Consider the following 20356-nt stretch of genomic DNA (forward strand, 5'->3'; position numbering starts at 1 on the left):
ATAAATAAATAAAAATAAACTAAAATTAGAATTAAAATATTTAAGTATATATTTATGTTTACATATTTTTAATAATAAAAATGAAATATAGTATTTTCAATTAAATCAAAATTGTCAAATTTTTTTATCATATCTTTAATTACGTCTAAAATTATTTTTTTAACCTTAAATTAAGTTTTCATCTCTTACACTTTCCTTATTGGTTTGTGCGCATGGAATCTATTGTGATCATTGCTAATATTCTTTAATTGGAAAAATACTGCTTGGAAGTCATAAACTTTCCTTAGTTCCCAAGGCCGCTTTGTCCACCAATTGATACAATCTACCCCTTTTTGAATTTACCGAAACACCCTTTCCAAGGTAATTATACCGTGCGTGTCGTATACACTAATTTCCATGCACTCTCAGCTAATCAAACTGCATTTCAGTTTTCCTCAATCCAAAATAAATAAAGGTTTAATTTCCATGCTCAATCTTTTGTTATTTAAAATATATTATATTAATAAAATATTTTTATAATTAAATGTAAATATGTATTTTCATCAATTAAATACTATTCCAAGATGGAATTGACGACTAAGACTATGCAGTATGTGACTTTCTTAAGCGCGGATATATATATGTATATATATATATATATATATATATATATAAAATATATATTTTATGACCTAAAATAATCAAATAAGGTGTTTAATTTTTTGTTAAGCAATTTAGCATTTAAGTTTACAGACAACGATAATTTTTATTTTTTAATAATACTATAAATCTACTTATTGCAAAAATGAAAGATTTGAGGTAAAATATAATTATTATATCAATTTTGGCCCACATTTTTTAGAATATGAAAATAAAAATGACTTAATAAATACACATTTTAAAAAGTAATTTTAGAAATACTTTTTATAGACATCAATTACTAGAAAACAAAATAAAAATAAAATCGTCTATTTTATTTATTTTGAACTTAAAAGGTAGCAGTTTCTAGAAAGAAAAAAAAACAAAAGGCAAAAGGATAATCATGAAAAATGTTATGGTTGCTGTTGATACGGACAATGATAAAGCCAAAACCGTCCGATCAAATTTTACAGATAAAAGACAGCATAATACCGAATAAAATTGTCATAAAATCACGTGACTCGCTGCGCTTTAAAATATTATCCAAACAAAAGGACATTTAAGTCATTCAATTTTCTAATTCGACAAATTCTGAATAAAAAAAGGTGTAAAATTAATCCAGAAATAATAAGACAATCATAAAAAGCAGCCAATCCTATTGGTTACCCACCACGCAACAACCTCCAAACGACGCCGTGCTTCTCTTATCCTCCCTTAGCTTTTCTACCGGATATTTCCTTGGACTCATCTCTTCCTCTTCCCAAAAGGTCCTTCTCCCTCCTCCCTCAACTGTTGCTGAACCACTATTAGTCGCCGATCAAACTAATAAGCTTTCCTTGTTCTTTTTATTATAAACCTGCTCCTTTTAACTCAATGATTCGCTTACGAAACAGCTGAGTTCGGTGATGTGGCGGTGAGTTACTTCTTTCTTTGAAGGGGTAGAATCGGAAACCGAAAAAGATAGCAAAAAAAAATGGATCGAGCAGACTTGACGGTCGGCCCGGCTATGGATATGCCGATTATGCACGATAGTGACCGGTACGATTTCGTTAGGGACATCGGATCGGGTAATTTCGGAGTCGCTCGGCTTATGCGAGATAAGGTTAGTAAAGAGCTCGTCGCTGTCAAGTACATCGAGAGAGGCGATAAGGTTAGCTTCTTAATTCATAAACAGCGATCTCTTTCCTTTTTTTGGTTGTTGTTGATTTGGTTTATTTTTGGAAATATATTCGTTTGGATAAATTGGATGTTAATTTTGTTAATTTCGGAAATGTTTTATTTGATGTTTGTTTGTTAGTATAGTAATTACTTATTATTCCAAAAGATAGTAACACATAAGGACCGACTTCTTTGTTTTCTCAACTACTTAACTAACTTTTAGAAAATAATTTGGGCATTAAATTTGTGCTACCTTGCTGTTTTACAGATTGATGAAAATGTTCAAAGAGAAATTATTAATCATAGATCATTGAGGCATCCCAATATTGTCAGATTTAAAGAGGTAATGTTAATACTTAACTCATTTTACTATTATATAAATATTGAAAAATTAAGGTAATGTTTTGATTAACTGACTGTGGACATTAATAATTTAGGTTATTTTAACACCTACACATCTTGCCATCGTTATGGAGTATGCATCTGGAGGAGAGCTTTTCAAGCGAATTTGTGCTGCCAGTCGGTTCAACGAGGATGAGGTTTATTTTCCTATGTTTTGCATTCATTTTCCTGCGCCCTTTCATTTGTGTGTGTTTTTGTTTTAATTTCTGTATATCTATTGTTTCGGTGCAGGCTCGGTTCTTCTTCCAACAGCTTATATCCGGTGTTAGTTATTGCCACGAGATGGTAGGTATAATTTATCCATTTTTTAGAAATATGTTGAATTATATGGTATCTAGTCTGATAGATTATTTTGCTCATCGATTTGGTTTGTTTTACTTAATGAAGCATGTATGTCACCGCGATTTGAAGTTGGAAAACACTTTGTTAGATGGAAGTCCCGCTCCACGGCTTAAGATTTGTGATTTTGGGTATTCCAAGGTATATATACCTGTGTTGTTATCCCTCATTTTGGCGTGGTTAAGGCTTATACTTTCTATTTTGTGAAACGTGTTCCTTTTGGTTTTCTAATTATTGTGTTTATGTGTTTACTTGTGGTTGTTCTTTTCAGTCATCAGTTCTTCATTCGCAACCAAAATCCACCGTCGGCACTCCTGCATACATTGCTCCTGAAGTACTCCTAAAGAAAGAATACGATGGCAAGGTATATCTATGAGACTTTCAAATTGATTAGAATGTCGGTTTACAATATGGACCCAACTCTGGTTAAGACTTAAAGGGTATATGTTCAATGGGCCGTTCATTGCTTTCTGATTGTATTTGGGGTGAAAATGTAATCGAATTGATGGCTTTCACCTTTAGCTGATCTAAACTTTAGTTTAGTATTCATACGCTGTTTGAGATGACAGTTGCAAAAGATGCTGAATATAACTGATCCTCTGCCTTGTAGTCAGTCCGTAACTAGGATTCGTAAATGGTAAACCATGTAATATGGCCAGCTTCAACAGGAGAGTGTACCCCATATAAAAGTTTATTCACTCTTTTATTTCTTGTTGAATAGGAATGGGACTTTTGGTTGCACTTTTCTTTATAGACGTTTTAATTTTTCTTTTGTACCGGGCATCAAGCCTTGAACAATAGTTTAATTATTGATACTCAAAGGCACATAAAAACACCAGAGTTAGCGTCACCCAACTCTCTGGTTGTCTTTTGTCCAAGTGAGTCATACTTTTCTGTGCATTTATGTTAGAATATGAACTTAGTAAAAATGAGATAATGACTTTGTTGTGCGATATCAGATTGCAGATGTATGGTCATGCGGTGTTACCTTGTATGTAATGCTGGTTGGGGACTACCCTTTTGAGGATCCTGATGAGCCAAGAGACTTTCGGATGACAATACAAGTATGTTGTCCGATCTTGTTATTTCATCAGTCATTTTTTTTCATTTCCCGAAAATGAATCTGTTTGCTCATTTATTTTATTTTTTTGGTGCAGAGAATCCTTGGTGTCCAGTATGCCATTCCTGATTTTGTCCAAGTATCATCTGAGTGTCGACACCTGATTTCAAGGATATTTGTTGCAGATCCTACAGCTGTGAGTAATTTCTGCTTGTTTCTACATTTTGTAAATTATTCTTCAATTTCTCGAAGCTAACTTTTTATCTTGGTACATGAACATCGAAGAAGGGAAACGAGGAGTGGCGTTTTTTTTGCTTTTTGTGGTAAATTTTGAAAACTATGGTGATTCGTAAGCGATTAAGCCAATCTGATTATGGATTTGTGTAACAGAGAATCACAATTCCAGAAATTAGAAACCACAAGTGGTTCTTGAAGAATCTTCCTGCTGACCTGATGGACGAACACACAATGGTTAGCCATTTTGATGAGCCCGAGCAACCTATGCAGAGCACAGACACGATTATGCAGATTATTGCCGAGGCCACCATCCCAGCTGCTGGAGCCCCAAGCCTAAACCATTACGTGCTTGACCCCCTTGATGACGAAGACATGGATGACCTCGATTCTGAATCTGAACTTGATGTTGATAGCAGCGGGGAGATAGTCTACGCGATGTAACGTGGAAGAAAAAAAAAAGACAGCTTCCCTGCAGTGGTGCAGTTGTTCTTGGGCAATCTTAAGCTGTGTAAATGTCGAGCTTTGCCATAGATAAGGATGCATGCCTAGTGGAGTTTTATATGTTGTCCTATAGGCCCATAATGTGTCCTCAAGATGTAGAGACTAGTCTTTTCGAGAATGATTAACAACCTTTTTGAGAATTTGTTTGATCTCATGATTAGAAATTTTTAGCTTGGCCGTAAGTCTACGGATTGTATAATGCAACAATTTGATCTAGCAATTTATGTATCAATGAATTGAAAACCTTCATCGCTGATAAATGTTCGGGGAGTTCCAAAAACAAGTGAAAATGTATTTGTGGAGAAACCTTAGCACTGCCTTAGCATTGTTGGTAGGCAATACTACAACTTCCACCCATTTTGAAATGTAGTCCACAACTATCAAGATAAAAAGGTTTCAACATGAAGGATATGGTCCCATGAAATATAGCCCCCTCACATCAAAGAGTTCAATCTCTAAAATAGGTTGCATTAGCATTTCGTTGCGACGAGAAATGTTGCTTGTTTGTTGGCATCAGTCACATTGCTTGATAAAATCATTGGCATCGTTAAACAACGATGTCTAGTATTAGCCACATTGCATAACTTTTATTTTAGTGTGCATTCCTCCAAAATGACCTCCATAGAGAGCGTTATGGCAATGATATAAAATGTTTTGATGCTCACATTCAGGGACTCATCTTCTCAAAATTTGATTATTGCATTGCTTGAACAGTATGATTCCTCCCAATGGTATTCACGAACATCTGTCATGAATTTTTTTCTACCTTGGTAATTAAGATCATGTGGGAGCATTATGCTTACCAAATAATCAACAAAATTCACATACCTAGGCAAAACTTCAACAACAAGCAACCTCTCATCGGGAAAAGTATCCATAATTGCTAGTAGTTTTCCATCATCATTTCCAGCTTCCAATCATGATAAATGATCAACCACTTGATTCTCGGATCCCATCTTGTTCCTAACTTCGATGTCAAATTCTTAAAGTAACAACACACATCTCATTAGTCACGACTTAGTATCATTCTTTACAAAGAAATGCTTCAAAGCAGAATGATTAATATAAACAATAATCTTATTTCCAACTAAATAAGATAAGAACTTATCAAAGGAGAACACCACGACTAATAATTCCTTCTAAATGTTGTGTAGTTAAGTTGGGCAACATTCAATGTTTGACTGGTATTATGTATAGCATGAAAAACTTTTTTTTCTTTGCTCCAGCACTACTCCAACAACTTGGTCACTAACATCACACATAAGCTCAAATGGAAATTCAAATTCGGAGCTACAACTATAGGAGCAATAACCAATTTTAGCTTGATTATTTCAAAGGATCTTAACACTTTATCACCAACCACAAATTTCCTATTGTGCTCCAACAATGAGCATAGTGGTCTAACAATCTGGTAAAAATCCTTGATGAATCTTCGATAAAAGCTAACATGTTCTAAGAAACTTCGAACTCATTTCACATTGGTGGGAGGTGACAAATTTTCAATAACTTCAACTTTAGCCTTGTCTACTTCAATGACATAGCTAAAGATATGATGCCTTAGCACTATACCCTCGGTCACCATGAAATGACATTTCTCTCAATTTAAAACCAAATTGGTTTCTTCATATCTTTTCAATAAAATGGCCAAGTTGACTAAGCATTGATTAGAATCTTTCCCCAAAACAAAAAAGTCATCCATGAATACCTTTAGGTAGTCTTCAATCATATAGGAGAATATCACCATCATGCAATGTTGGAATGGTTCTAGAGCATTGTACAAGTTGAATGTCATTCGTCGAAAAGAAAAAAAATACCATAAGGGTAAATGAAAGTAGTTTTCTTATCATCTTCAGGTGCTATGGCTATTTGGTTATTGCCACTATACCCATATAAGAAAACAATAGAAAGCTTTACTAGTGTGACGATCCAATATTTGATCTATAAATGGCAACGAGAAATGATCTTTCCTTTTAGATTTGTTGAGCTTTATATAGTCCATATAGATTATCTATCCAATAGTGGTCCTTGTTGGCACCAATTCATTTTTTTCATTTGTAACCATCGTAATGTCACCTTTCTTTGGGACATACTGCACAGGGCTAACCCAATTATTGTCCGAGATAGGGTATATGACTTCAGCATCCAACCATTTTATATTCTCCTTTCAAACAACTTCTTTCATGATCAGATTTAATTCACTACTATTTACGGATGCAATTCTCCACTATTGAGTTCGAGTATCGTTGAGTTTGATTTGATTTGAAAAGTTTAAAATTATTTTCGATTCGATTAGAAAAATTCACGAGCTTAAAAATTATCAAGCTTCGCGAGCTTATAGTTTTCAAGATCAAATGGAAATAAGAAATTAATTAAAGCTCGAGCCGAGCTCAAAAAAATTGAACTCAAAATATACTTAGACTTAGCTGGATTGAAACACAAACTCAAGCTCAAACCGGAATCTTGAATGCATGACAAATTTATATTTTATTTATTAGAAAAAGATGGAGATTTGATCAATGTCTTAACTATTTTGTAATTTCAAGATGTGAGCCAATAAGACAGCAAAAAAATGTTGGGATTAAACTGATGTTAGGATCTTCCAGCAAGATTTTGTGCATACAAAATGCTGGACTAATGCTTTTAATATTAGCGATGCTCCAAGTAATTGCTCTCTTGTACTACTTCAGAACAACAATTAGCTTATCTTCATGTGATGCTTCAAGCTTTGCTACAATGATGACCGACAAAATAACATTGTCCCCAAGGTACACATACTACAAATGTTCGGGCAAAAGTTTTAATTCCAATATGGGTGGCTCTTAAATTGAGGTTTTCAAAGCATGAATAGGCTAATCAGGGAGTTCTAATGACTCAAAGTGTTGCATATACTTGCACTCAACTTCCTCATCCTTAACTATTTCTTCAATTATCGCTGCAGTGCTGATAGAATCATGCATGTTGTGGAATTAATTCCAATTCTCATGCGTGAACACATCAATAACATCAATTGAATAACATTCAACATTATTATTAATATATGAAACATTATTCAAGACATTAAAATTAATGTGTTCGTCATTCAAATACATAGTAAGTTTTCCTTTTTCCACATTAATCAAAGCTCAGCTGGTGGTAAGGAGTGGTCGACCAAGTATGATGGGAACATCTTTGTCAGCTTAGTAATCTAAAATGATGAAGTCTATGGGAAATATGAACTTGTCTACTCAAACTAGCATATTCTCTACGATGCCACTAGGATGCACGATGGATCAATCAATAAGTTGCAAAGTGAAGGTGGTAACTCTTGTTTATCCACTTCCAAACTTCCCAAAAATTGACAATGACATTAGATTGCTAGCACCGAGTCATATAAAGCTTTTCCTAAAAATTTATCATTAATAATGTAAGTAATAGTAAAACTCCCTTGATCTTTAAACTTAAGTAGTAATCGACTTATGGCCATAGCATTATATCCCTCGGTAAGTGCAACAGTTTCAAATTCCCTAAGTCTTTTTTTCTTTGAAAAAACTTCTCGCATGCACTTAATGTAGTTTGGATTTTATTTCAATGTCAATAAACATAATATTGATTGTCAATTATCGAAGTACATCAATAAATGTCTTAAATTTTTTATCCTCTTTAGTCTTCTTAAATCATTGAGGGAATGGTGAAGGCATCCTTATTTATGGTTGTTGTGGCATTGGTAGTAGAGAGACATCTGGCAGTGTGACAATCATTGATGCTGGCAATGATCTAGAATTACTACATTGTCCTACTTCTCTTAATGTAACATCAACAGTGGGCATTTCAAGATCGACTTCCATGCTCTTTCCCTTGTCATGCTTTGTAACCCCTTCATTAATTATCTTCTTGGTATCTTTAACATGTTTCTTAATATGGAGACCACTTCGAGTAGTAATAGCCTTGCAATTCTCATTGCATTAATGATGTTGATAGATTCGTCATGTACTCCTTCATTAAGGCTTTGAGAGATGTAAGATTGGTGGTTTATGTTGAAGATTGTCCTTGATAATTCTGCCTTTGTTGTAGTTGTATGGCCTATTATTGTAACTGAGGTTGTGGCATTAATGGATGTTGATTGTAATGTTGTTGCCGAGGATTGGCAACATTTTGACTTCTCCAAGATAAATTGGGATGGTTGCGATAATTAGTATTTTAAGTGTTTCCATAGGAATTGTCATTACTATTATAATTTTTTATATAGAAGATGAATTTGGGGTTTTGAGAGTGCTCCTCATAATTGTGATTATCTCTACAATAAAAATAAGACTAGATATGGCTTTTAACACATAAATCCCCCTGGCTTTTGTAGTTTTTTGACTATATTTGTTAATGTTGAGATTTGAGATTCCATGAAATTCAAAACGTCAAAATACGCTACTGCAACATTGTTTCTGCCAAACTTGTTCATCGTATTGGGGTATTGGTAACTATTATTGGATATTCTCTCAAGAATATCATAAGCCTCATTGTACGTCTTATCTAGTAATGCTCTATAGGCATAAGCATCCACTATCATACGAGTTTGCATGTTCAACCCATTGTAGAACATTTCAATTTGTGTCCAATTTGGGAATCTATGCATTGAACATTTACGCAACAAGTCTTTGAATATCTCTAATTCCTCATATAAATTGTCATCTTCTAATTGCTTAAAAGATGTCAAGTTATTTCACAGCTTTGCATTCATATTTGGTGGATTAAATCGTAATAAAAACTTTTATGCTAGCTCGTTTCAAAATGCTATAGCACTAGGTGGCATCGAATTCAACCATGCTCTAGCTTTATCTCGCAATGAATAAGGGAACAACTTCAACTTTAATACTTCTTCAAGAACTCCTTGTTAAACAATGAATCACAAACTTCCACAAATGCTCAGAGATGTGCTCAAGGATTTTCGATAAATGAACTACTATATTACTCTATGGATTGTAGAATTTGAAACATCACCGATTTCAGCTCAAAATTGGTAGCATGATTGCTAGTCGCACAATGCCAAGATGTAAATCACCGAGTGTTGGCACCACGTGCTCTCGAATAGGCTGATTGCGGTCATCATGGTTATAATATTATTGTTGGTTGATTCCATCTCCAACTGGTATTTCTTCGTCATTTTCATGTTGTAGCGGAGGTAGAACATTATTACTATTTCCAACATTTATATTTGCTCAATTTCTAACAACTTATCTTCGAAGACGATGAAATGTTCGTTCTATCTCCGGATCAGAAGGCTCTAGTTCATTGTCACTACGGGTCATAAACCAACAAAAACTAATAAAGATGATATAGTAACTACAAAAAGAAAAGAAAAAAAATAAGTAAATTAACTCTAATGCAAAATCGATGATCCCCTGTAACGACTCCAAAAACTTGATGTAGGTAATATGTTATAGCAATTACACAAGCATATGTATCGTTCAAGTAATAAAGTGGTAGCTCAAAAGAGCTACGAGTGTCGAATCCCATATGGGCAAAACATGTTGCAAAAGAGATAACTGTAGGAGAATGATTGATTTGGTAATTAACAAACAAATAGCAAAATAAAGAAATCAAGATAATAAAAGTAGGAGAATGCGACAACAAACAATAAAACAATTAGACTGATGGACCTACGATGTTGTTTTACTTGGCTGCTAACAAAATGGCTATACTATAGCAATACATTTATGAGTTATGCATCAATTAACACTTAACCTAATGAATTTAATTCTCATTAAAGCCACATATTAAATTGTTAACAAAACATAACAGTTGGCTTCATATATCTCTATATGAAATTGTTTACTCTTATAAACACCAATGTTGGGACAATAGTACCATGTAATTTCAATAATTTTTATATCTAAACACAACCAAGATGAGCATACATAAAGACATAATTATTTCTAAAAACATTCAGTTAATATGTAGCTCATAAACATATAGTTTTAAAAAAAAACCATGAGTCAAGCAATTCACCGAACACCTTATGTTTGGTACCAAATAAAAAAAGAAAAATTAATCATCCAACTTTAGTAAAATGTATTTCCTTTCTCAAGTCAATAACACGTATGTAAGGTTGAAACCCGATCAATCATTGCTGCTACACGACTGCTCTACTACTGCTGGTGCACTCTCCAACAATGAAGTTAGGCTACCATCGTGGATTGAATATGGAGAGAAATATTGGATGTGAATGAATTCCTTTAAAAAGTGAGAAGGGAGACCCTATTTATAAGCCTAAAAGGTCAAAGGATCCTCCAATATAAAAAAAAATATGATTTTCCTATATTTTTTAGTTATTTTACAATTGTATCGGACAATTGTCCGAATCCAGAAAGTTTCATAACTATCTGTTGAGTCCAGTTGCTGCAGATTCTGTTCAACAATTGGATGCAACATCACAACATAGCATCACTTGTGGCTTCAAGTAATGCCATAACGTTAGCGTACCAGTTTTTAGCATAAAACATTAAAATCAAGCCAACTTTCACCAACTCACTCTCATGATGCAAATGATGAAAAATATATAAAAATGATCCTAAAGATGCTAAAGTTCAAGCTCAACCTAGGTAAAAAGATCCAAAATAATAACTCTTTTGGAGAGTTACCAAGTAGCACATGATGCTCTCCCCCATATATCTGTTGAGTCTGACTGCTTGAATGTGGTTCGTCAGTTGAAGAATCCTGCCACCGATCGATCAGTCCTTCGTTTCATCCTGATGGAAGTGCGTCAAATGCTTTATTCTCACCCCCATATATCTGTCCGTTTTATACGACGAGAAGCGAATGGAGCAGCTCATTTACTAGTATCTCATGTTTCCTTTAATGCTTTGCCCTTTTATTTTGAATATGATCATCCGACTTGTATTTTGAATGCCCTTGTTACTGATGCTAGTTTCGGGTGATTAATGCATTGTTTACTTTTAAAAAATATATATATAAATTCTTAAATCTTAAATAGAACCTTCGGCTATACAATAAATATACTTGTGTATCAGATAATATTTAAATTATTTTTATTTAAAATTCAGTTAAGAAGTATAGGTCGTGACAATTTATGTGTTATTCTTCAAATATCAAAGAATAATTGAATATACCAACAACCAGTTGGTTTAGTGGGATGCACTATGTCTGTTAAGGAAGGTAAGAGGTTCGAATCCTGACATTTGCGAATGGAGAAAATTGGGTTGGGAGGGTTATCCTCTCCTCTGTAGTAATCGATCTGGATTAGTCGGTCAATAGATCAGATACTAGTGATTAATTTTTTAAAAAAAAAGAATAAGTGAATATTCTTGAAATTACAGGGATAAATATTGTATTCATTTCTTTTGGAGATTTACAAAATATAAATTTTAAATTTCTTCATCAATGTTGTGGTTCACCGAGAAAAGAATGTACTAAAGATTGGACATGGATCCATGGGGTAAAGCACATGCTGAGAATTCAATTTTCTCCTAAATGTATTGCTAGATCTGTCATTGGGATCCATTTTTTTCATGTCGGTGTTCAATTTGATCCTCTTAATTAAATTTTAAATCAACCAGATTCACTTAATTACCTAATATCAACACATTTAATCACTAGTTGACTTTGTAAAATTTAGTCCTTTTTATACCCAAAAGATATAATAGTAAAAAGGTAATCAAGTGTTGTACATTAATGAAGTATGGCGATCACTGAACGGAAGTGTTAGTGAAGGCAGCATGTGGGAATTTTTAGGCACGTGCTGTGTAATGTGTTCCAGATGAGATCCATAACTTACATTAAATTTCACTTAGTTATGGACTACAGGGGAATTAAAAATATAAATTGAAATTTATTTCATATAATCATCTCTATTTTTTAATTATTTTGTTTATATATATATATATATATATATATATATATATGAATGATTAATTTATTTTTTTAGTATAATCATATATATTTGATTTATTGATTCATTAATTAATATCAGGTATTGCATAGGTCGAATATGGAGACAATCCTTTTAACTCAATTTACTCTATTCATAAATATTAAGATTTAAATTGCTGATCTTATTTAAGAAAACTAGTGTCTTATCTCATTAAACAAATGGATTATTGTTTATATAATTAATTAATTGATGTTACATAAATATCTAAACTATCACATTAAATATATAGTATTAATTTAATTAATTTATATACGTTACATAAAATTAATTATGATCCGTACTCGGCTTCGCCCTCCCCGTTTCTTTTAGGCCAAAACCGACCTTCCAATTTAACGCTTACTTAATTATTGATCCACAAAGAAAATAAATATAGAATCAAACCAAAATATAATAATAATAATAATAATAAAGAACTGATCCATGTTATGGATCTGCTGTTTTCAAGAAATTCTACGCCAGTTCAAGTATAATCAAGTTGTGGAGTTATTGGGAATATTTTGAGCTGAACTTGAGTGATGCAAAAACTCCTGGGATCTCAAGGTTTAGCATGAAGTACGCCGCAAAACAGCTTCAGCATGCATGGATTTTCGTGCCCATGCTTCCATTTGCATGATCTTAATGCATATATATAAGGCAATGAGTTGTGTTCTTGTTTGTATTTCGCATCCCCACCGAGTCTCTTTTTGTTTGAATCTTTAGGGAAACAAAGAGTGGGAAAAAATCCAAATTAAAAATGATCAAACAGACCATTTTCCTGCAATTTTTACTTGGAATATTGGCTTGCTTCATTGTCTTTTTTGCCGGTGCAGAGGATCCATATAGATTCTATACGTGGTTCGTCACGTATGGAACTCGGGCTCCTCTTGGTGTTAATCAACGGGTTTGTTCTCCATCAACTAATAAACACCTATTTCTTCTTTATTTATTTTTTTGAAGAACAACGTTGAAAGACTTTTTTTTTTTACAATTTTGCAGGTTATTCTCATTAACAATCTATTTCCAGGACCTCCAATTGAAGCTGTCACTAATGACAACATCATTGTAAATGTCATCAATCAATTAGATGAGCCCTTCCTCATTACATGGTTAGTTTATGATTTGGCTCAACTTGTTTGTTGGAGTCGTTTATGCTATAAGATCAAAGCTAATAACCCAGAATTTGTTACTGGAAATTAGGCATGGAGTTAAACAAAGGAAGACTTCATGGCAAGATGGTGTGCTTGGGACCAATTGTCCAATCCCTCCCCACTCAAACTGGACATACAAATTCCAGCTCAAGGATCAGATTGGAACCTATATGTATTACCCTTCAACTTCAATGCACAGAGCCATTGGTGGCTTTGGGGCTCTTAATATTAATCAAAGATCTGTGATTTCAATCCCTTACCCTGCATTTGCTGGAGATTTCACTTTGCTTGTTGGTGATTGGTACAAAGCTGGTGACAAGGTATACCCTTTTTTTCCTTTTCAGTCATTTGATCTGTAATGGCTCCTATCCAACTCTTAAACAATTACATTTTCACAGGCCTTGAGGAAAAAGCTGAATTCAGGCTTGGCTCTTCCTTCGCCTGATGGTCTTCTTATAAATGGTCTCCATGGATCTTCAGTTTTCACTGGTCAGAAAGGTAATCAAGGCTTTCCTAGTCTTTAAACAAGAGGATTTTGTATGGATTATGTTGAGTTTTTTGCTTGGTTCATGGTTGATTACAGGGAAAACTTACAAGTTTAGGATTTCGAATGTCGGTATATCGACATCGATTAACTTCAGGATCCAGGGTCATAAAATGATTCTAGTTGAAGTTGAAGGAAGCCATAGTTTGCAGGAGGCGTACGAGTCCCTCGATATTCATCCGGGTCAATCCGCAGCTGTTTTGGTCACCTTACGTGGGGCTATTAAGGATTATTACATCGTGGCTTCAACTCGTTTCACTAAGCCTATTCTCACCACTACCGGTATCCTTCGGTATCAGGGTTCCAACACTCGTGCCTCTTTGCCGCTGCCTATTGGCCCGACTTATCACGTTCACTGGTCCATGAAACAAGCCAGGACTTTAAGGTAATTGAACCAACTCGAAGCGCCAATCCGTTCGGGAATATTGTTGATTATCGCGGATCCTATACAATAAGCTAACGTTGACTCATTTTGGTGTTTTAGATTGAACTTGACAGCAAATGCAGCTAGGCCTAATCCTCAAGGATCATTCCACTATGGTTCAATTAAGGTTGTGAGGACACTTGTTTTGGCTAATGCAAAGGCCAAGATAAATGGAAAATTGCGGTACACGGTTAATGGGATCTCTTATGTGGATCCTACAACTCCATTGAAGCTTGCGGATTGGTTTAATATCCCTGGTGTTTTCACCTTGAACAACATCAAGGATTTTCCTACTTCAAGGCCACCAGCCATGGGTGTATCTGTCTTTGGACTCACCCTCCATGACTTCATCGAGATTGTTTTCCAAAACACTGAACCCACCATCCAATCTTGGCATCTCGACGGTGAGAGCTTCTTCGTCATCGGGTACGGCGGCGGAAAGTGGACAACCGACTCGAGGAGACGCTACAATCTGGCTGATGCGATATCGAGACACACTGTTCAGGTAAAAATTCACGCTCATTTAAACAAAATGTCTAATATTTCGGTGCTTCAAACTTTAATACCGAACATATGGACTTAGCTAGAAAACCATTGGCAGGTGTATCCCAATTCCTGGACTGCAGTTTATGCTTCTATGGACAACAAAGGAATGTGGAACTTGAGGTCACAAATATGGTCGGACCGATTCCTAGGCTTGCAAACGTACCTCAGAGTTTGGAACAACGAGAAAAGCTTGTATACGGAGACCGACATTCCTCCGAACGCACTGCGTTGCGGCAAGGCTAAACGTTAATCGATCATTATTAATGCGCCATTGCTGTAATTTTCATGTTTTCTTCATCTTTATCTTCAGCTAGTTTTATGATTCTTCCTCCCTTCACTCTCAGTTACGAGGATGTGACTGTTAGGATGAAAGATGGGGGAGTTTAGGCTTCAAAAAAGAAGTTTTATGATTAGTTTACCTGGTAATTACAATGCACATTTTACCCTTTCCAGTTTATCTATGTTACTTGAAAAACAAGTTGGATTGATCAGTCAATGGACAGCTCATTCAAATACACCGAAAAACTACTCAAATTTCAATTGATTCCGCTGCAATCTTAGATGGCATATGATTCCATCCATGAATGCAAAGTCTAGAAAGAACACTATACTATAAAGGATTGAATGATGATGAAAATGAACAACAATCATGATCAACAATCGTAGCGTGATTTGCACAAACTAGAAGATTGGTACACATCTTCGCCATACTCATTACTGCAATGTTCTTTTTGGCCGCAGTTGCTTACAGAACCAAGAAAACATTTAGATTTAATCTCAGATTTGTTAGGCTTTATCTTATAAATTATTGAATAAAATGTTAAAAAATAGAGAAAAAAGAGTAAAGGGTTGAAATCCGCTTTATTTATATATAAAAAGAAAAGAGACAGTGAAAAGGAATAAAAACTGCAGGCCAATCTCCAGAGAAACAAGCAATTAGGAGCAGACACCAGGCTTTTATACATAAGGCTGCAATGGAATCCTCCTTTCACTGCGAGAATCAAATTGTTGTTTACGAAAACTTTTCCCCATTGTCTGCTTTAACAAACAAAAAAAAAAGTTCTTTAAAGAATCTTTAATTTCATATGCAACCCACCACTCGGTCTCTCTCATAGTTTATGACAAATCATCAGAAAAGAAAAAACCCTAAAAGATTTTGATTTAGCCGAGGTAATTGCCATGTTTAAGGTTTTAACTAAATCGCAACTTTCATGTTGTTTTAACTCTTAAGTTGAAGTTAAATCCTTTTCATACCTGCAGTCGAAGGTCACCTTTTTAATCAATGTGGACAGGAAGCATTGAAAATAAAACTAGTATTTTTTCCATTCATTTTTACTTCTTCTTCATCCTTGGTACACTCAAAAAAGTTAATTAAACACACCTCAAACCACACTTAAAAGAGAAAGTAAAAGGAAAAAAAACAAAGAATTGAAAACCCATACAGCCATATATATTCATATACTAGAAGGCACTGCAACAACATTAGCATATTAAAAAGCTGAGATAAAATGATCAAAGGGAAAGAAAAGGGTTCTTTACGGATATGCACCATTAGGTGTTGGGAGATCGGACCATGATGAAAATGGCGGATTCCAGTAACTCAATTCTCCACCTGCAATTGGAGCCGACTCCAAAACTGATGAAGAAGATGAAGAAGAAGAACTCACATTGCTTAGAACTACTGCAGTGCTATCAGAGTAGTAATTTGATGATGATTTGAGCCTCTGATACAGTTCTTGAATCCCTGTGTTTTGAACTTCACCTTGTAGGAACGATCCATAATTACTATTATTATTATTGTTCTGTTGTTGCAGTTGAGCTTGGTGTTGATTGTTTCTCCACAAAGGGCTGCAAAGTCCAAGAGAATGGACGTGGCTAAGAGGATCCAAGCCTAGGGTTCGATCATTTAACGCAGCTGGATCGTTCATGACATGTGATCCAACCAAGCTCATCTCTTCCTTGATATTAGTAGACAAAGTGTTGGGGTTAGGGTTTTGGGTAGTTCTCAATAAGGCTAGAAGATTAGAACTCTGGGGTGAAGCCCAAAGGTTGGGAGTCGATTGAATCTCATGATCGAACCCGTTTGCATGACCAGATCTTCCAATATCAGACACTACTGGTTTCATCTTAGAAGCACTTGATTTTCCCATCGTCGTCGAAACAGTAGTACTGTTCTTGTTCTTCCTACACCCACCGCCAATAGGAACGTTCCTGAGAGCTCCCCCTTTGGTCCAATACCGACGACAAGTCTTGCAAAAGTGACGGGGCTGAGTGAGGTTGTAGTTGTTGTAATAACAAAACTTGGTGTTGGACGAATCACATCTGGGACACCTCAAATTCTGGCTCTGGTCCGACTTTGCAGCCGAAGCAGCAGCGGAGTTATTCGTAGTCGTCGACGACGGAGAAGTCAGGGAAGAAGGAGAAGGTGATGATGATGGAGAAGAAGTAAGTGTAGCAGCAATAGTACCATCCAGAATGGTTCCATTGATGGAGAATTTTCTGCCACCTCCTCCAAAATTAAAGCCGGAAGAGCCACCTAGGAGTTTTTGAATCATGTTTTGGGAAATTCCTTCTCTTTGTATATAGATCTACCAAAAGGAAAAGCACAGAAGCAGGTAAGTATTTCTTTTTCTTTTGAATTTTAGTGGCTTGAAAAAAGAAGATAAAAAGTAGGCTTTGTTGTCTTCAACTTATGCATGATACATGACCTTGAGGAGAGATTTGAAACATGACTTGCCTTGGGTGATTTCAGTTTAGCTGGCTTTGGCTCTTCTTTTCTGTTGTTGTTGGGTGCATAAGAATGTAGGGCTTTGGGATGCTTTAATATAACATATATTCCATCCATGGTAAAGAGATAAAGTAGAGCTTATTATTTTAGTGTATATCTCTATCTCGTATATAAAAAAAAAACAAGTGGCGTTTGGGTTAGGAATTTGACTGTTAATTTGCAGTTTTTGGAGGCAGGTGAAATGCTTCTTTTTTCCTCCTACATTTCCTAGTCTACCCTTAGATTCTCATGTTATTCTTCACTAGTAATATATATATAAACAATGTACTTTGAAAATGACCCCAATATTGTCTTAATTTAAAAAAATCCCTTAATTCAAATAGTAAGGTTGAAACTTTGAATTTTGTTTTAATTAAAAAAAATCATTATAATATATTTCTAAAATATAATTTTGTTTAACTTTTTCTTGCGTATCAATATCTAATATCATTAATTAGTTGTTGAAATTAATGTTATTAGAGCTTTTGTGACCAATACAAGATACGAAGCAGTTGGAGTTGTGGCACGAGATCATACCGAGCAAGTGGTGACTTGCCATACATGTCCACTAAGAGACCTGTAGGACAAGAAATGCATCGGACATTGTGAATACTCTGGCTTATCTCTCTTTTGTAAGGTTTCATTTCCGTTAAGTGGTGGCCATTCTAACATGCAACAGGCATGTCAAAGTCTAATATCTGCGACGAGATATAAACAGAGCGGCTCATACTTTGACACAATGGTCTTTCACTTTAATCTCGTTCATGTTTTGTGAATTTGAATGTCACTGTATTTTGAACATGACACTATTCTTGTTTATGTTAAAAAATAATGAGTTAAACCGTAACTAACATAAATCCCTTCATGTGGGTGTTTTTATCATAAAATTCCATGCCTCTCTTCTACTATATTTCTGCACTGTGTATTGATTTAAACGATATGGATTTTGCAAGGGCATTTTGAAGCATAGGTGGGTAAATAAATAGTCACTTAAATCCAAATTTATTTAATTTTAATTATTTAGTATATATAAATACCTTAAATTTAAGTGCTGAAAGTGGAGAATAATGAAACTATGAGAGGGTTGGATAATAGAGAATCAACACAATGAAAACAGTAATCAAGCTTCCTTAAAGAATAATCATTTCTTGGCTTGGGGTTGAACAAATCTGATAATTTTGAATAATCATACCATATTAAAAAAAATCATATAAAAAATACATCAATGTTGTGAACATAATTATTATGGTAAACGATCAATGTAAACAAAACGTGATGATGAAATATAAATGATCAAATCAAAGTTGTTGGGGTGGGGGGGGGGGCGATGTTGTGTGTGCGTGCATGTTGAAAAATGGTGTTTGAATTGAAAAATCATGATTATGGGTTCAACGAAGGGCTAATGGCTTGAAAGTACGTGTAAAGTGGGTGTGCCCCATTAACTACAGCCACTGACCGAGACTCATGGCTTGAATTTTGCCGGCTTTCCAACCTAATTCCACCCGCAAGGGCATGAGTGAACCACGATCAATGTAAATAAATATATATTTTTTTAAACGATCAATGTTAAACGATCAATGTAAACAAAACGTGATGATGGAATATAAATGATTATAAATTAAAATTTTAATTTATTATAGTTTTACGCAAATGAATTAATATAATTTCCTATTATTTTTAATTTATATATATTTTATACACAAATAACTTAATATATATTTTTTTATTTCTTTGAAAATACATAAACATACTTAACCAACATAATATGTGTTTATAGTTAAGTACTAAGATATTGAGAGATTTACATACTTAAGTATGTGTTAAGTGCTACACTTTTTTATAATATGAATTATAAAATTTTTTGACAAATAATTATAATAGGTTAACCTATAATCGAACCGTTAATAGCGGTTAATCATTTTTAATGGCTAGAAAAATCTCATAATTGTTATAACGATTAACCGTCCGTTTAGACTAAACGGTATGATTAATTGTCCATGAACATTAATTCTACCAAGCATAGAATAATAAAATGGACAAAAGTTTTTGAACCACGTATATAAATTAATTTGAAAAAGTATCATCAATTTATATTGTAAGGTTCAACTTGTCTATATAAAATTAAAATCATTAATAATTATTATCGATCAATCATTCACCATTAAATTTAATTTTAAATTTTATAGACATAACATGTCACGCTATGGGAGCTGATCATGCTCAAAGTCATTATCTTAAGCACAAGAATAAACATTGGTAAGGAACTGTGTGAGACCAGCGTTGATTTGGCACGGTTAAATTGGAAGTCCACGATGAAAATTCGTAATTATAAATTATAAAACGAGCAAAAGCTACCCATTGACATGACATGAATTGAACACTGTTCTACCTAACTATAATATAAGACAATTTGCAAATTAAACACACTGTTCTTTTCAATGTACATGGTCAATAGACCAATAGTTATACCAATAAAACTGATTGTGTGAATAAGCTACTGGTAAAATTGTAAATAAGTTACTTGTATTATATTAGTGAGAGATTAATTTAATAAAAGATTTTATTTTAATTTTTGTTTTCACTTATATTTAATCATAAGAGATGGGACCTATGTATGTGTGTGTTTTAGTAATCTATTGTTTTCCATTTAATTTGTTTGTGTTGGTGCTTCAACGACTATGTACATGTCTTTTAGGATCTCATTCATATTGA

The 20356-nt window shown here is 34.2% G+C and overlaps 3 protein-coding genes across 4 annotated transcripts; 2 read left to right on the forward strand and 1 right to left on the reverse strand.

The window, feature by feature from the left end:
* Positions 1–1224: 1224 nt before the first annotated feature.
* On the forward strand, positions 1225–4261 carry LOC120130465 (serine/threonine-protein kinase SAPK10-like). 2 transcript variants are annotated; one of them, XM_039147695.1, is made up of 9 exons: positions 1225–1768; positions 2045–2119; positions 2214–2315; positions 2410–2463; positions 2566–2658; positions 2789–2881; positions 3477–3581; positions 3675–3773; positions 3968–4261. In XM_039147695.1, exons 1-9 carry the CDS (start codon positions 1592–1594, stop codon positions 4253–4255), a joined length of 1086 nt encoding a protein of 361 aa, XP_039003626.1. In that variant the 5' UTR covers positions 1225–1591; the 3' UTR covers positions 4256–4261. The 2 variants fall into 2 exon arrangements, with proteins under 2 accessions (XP_039003626.1, XP_039003625.1); XM_039147694.1 differs by having other exon boundaries at positions 2410–2658.
* Positions 4262–12969: 8708 nt separating this feature from the next.
* On the forward strand, positions 12970–15127 carry LOC120130611 (L-ascorbate oxidase homolog). Its single transcript, XM_039147820.1, has 7 exons — positions 12970–13116; positions 13212–13321; positions 13413–13683; positions 13762–13861; positions 13947–14292; positions 14392–14836; positions 14933–15127. The coding sequence occupies exons 1-7, from the start codon at positions 12970–12972 to the stop codon at positions 15125–15127; spliced, it is 1614 nt and encodes a 537-aa protein (XP_039003751.1).
* Positions 15128–16305: 1178 nt separating this feature from the next.
* Positions 16306–17787, reverse strand: LOC120130792 (dof zinc finger protein DOF1.1-like). Its single transcript, XM_039147949.1, has one exon. It carries the CDS (start codon positions 17430–17432, stop codon positions 16413–16415), a length of 1020 nt encoding a protein of 339 aa, XP_039003880.1. The 5' UTR covers positions 17433–17787; the 3' UTR covers positions 16306–16412.
* Between the last annotated feature and the right edge of the window lie 2569 nt (positions 17788–20356).

Source organism: Hibiscus syriacus, unplaced genomic scaffold (assembly GCF_006381635.1).
Source record: "Hibiscus syriacus cultivar Baekdansim isolate YM2019G1 unplaced genomic scaffold, ASM638163v2 tig00110548_pilon, whole genome shotgun sequence".
Lineage (NCBI taxonomy): Eukaryota > Viridiplantae > Streptophyta > Magnoliopsida > Malvales > Malvaceae > Hibiscus > Hibiscus syriacus.

What these genes read in the sequence shown, in the direction of transcription:
- LOC120130465 (XM_039147694.1), top strand. Translation starts at nt 1,592, where the DNA reads ATGGATCGAGCAGACTTGACGGTCGGCCCGGCTATGGATATGCCGATT. An exon ending in ATATTGTCAGATTTAAAGAG is followed by an intron (nt 2,120 to 2,213) that starts GTAATGTTAATA and finishes TTAATAATTTAG; the next exon opens with GTTATTTTAACACCTACACA. An exon ending in TTGTTGCAGATCCTACAGCT is followed by an intron (nt 3,774 to 3,967) that starts GTGAGTAATTTC and finishes TTTGTGTAACAG; the next exon opens with AGAATCACAATTCCAGAAAT.
- LOC120130611 (XM_039147820.1), top strand. Translation starts at nt 12,970, where the DNA reads ATGATCAAACAGACCATTTTCCTGCAATTTTTACTTGGAATATTGGCT. An exon ending in AGTTTTCACTGGTCAGAAAG is followed by an intron (nt 13,862 to 13,946) that starts GTAATCAAGGCT and finishes GGTTGATTACAG; the next exon opens with GGAAAACTTACAAGTTTAGG. An exon ending in AAACAAGCCAGGACTTTAAG is followed by an intron (nt 14,293 to 14,391) that starts GTAATTGAACCA and finishes TTGGTGTTTTAG; the next exon opens with ATTGAACTTGACAGCAAATG.
- LOC120130792 (XM_039147949.1), bottom strand. Translation starts at nt 17,432, where the DNA reads ATGATTCAAAAACTCCTAGGTGGCTCTTCCGGCTTTAATTTTGGAGGA.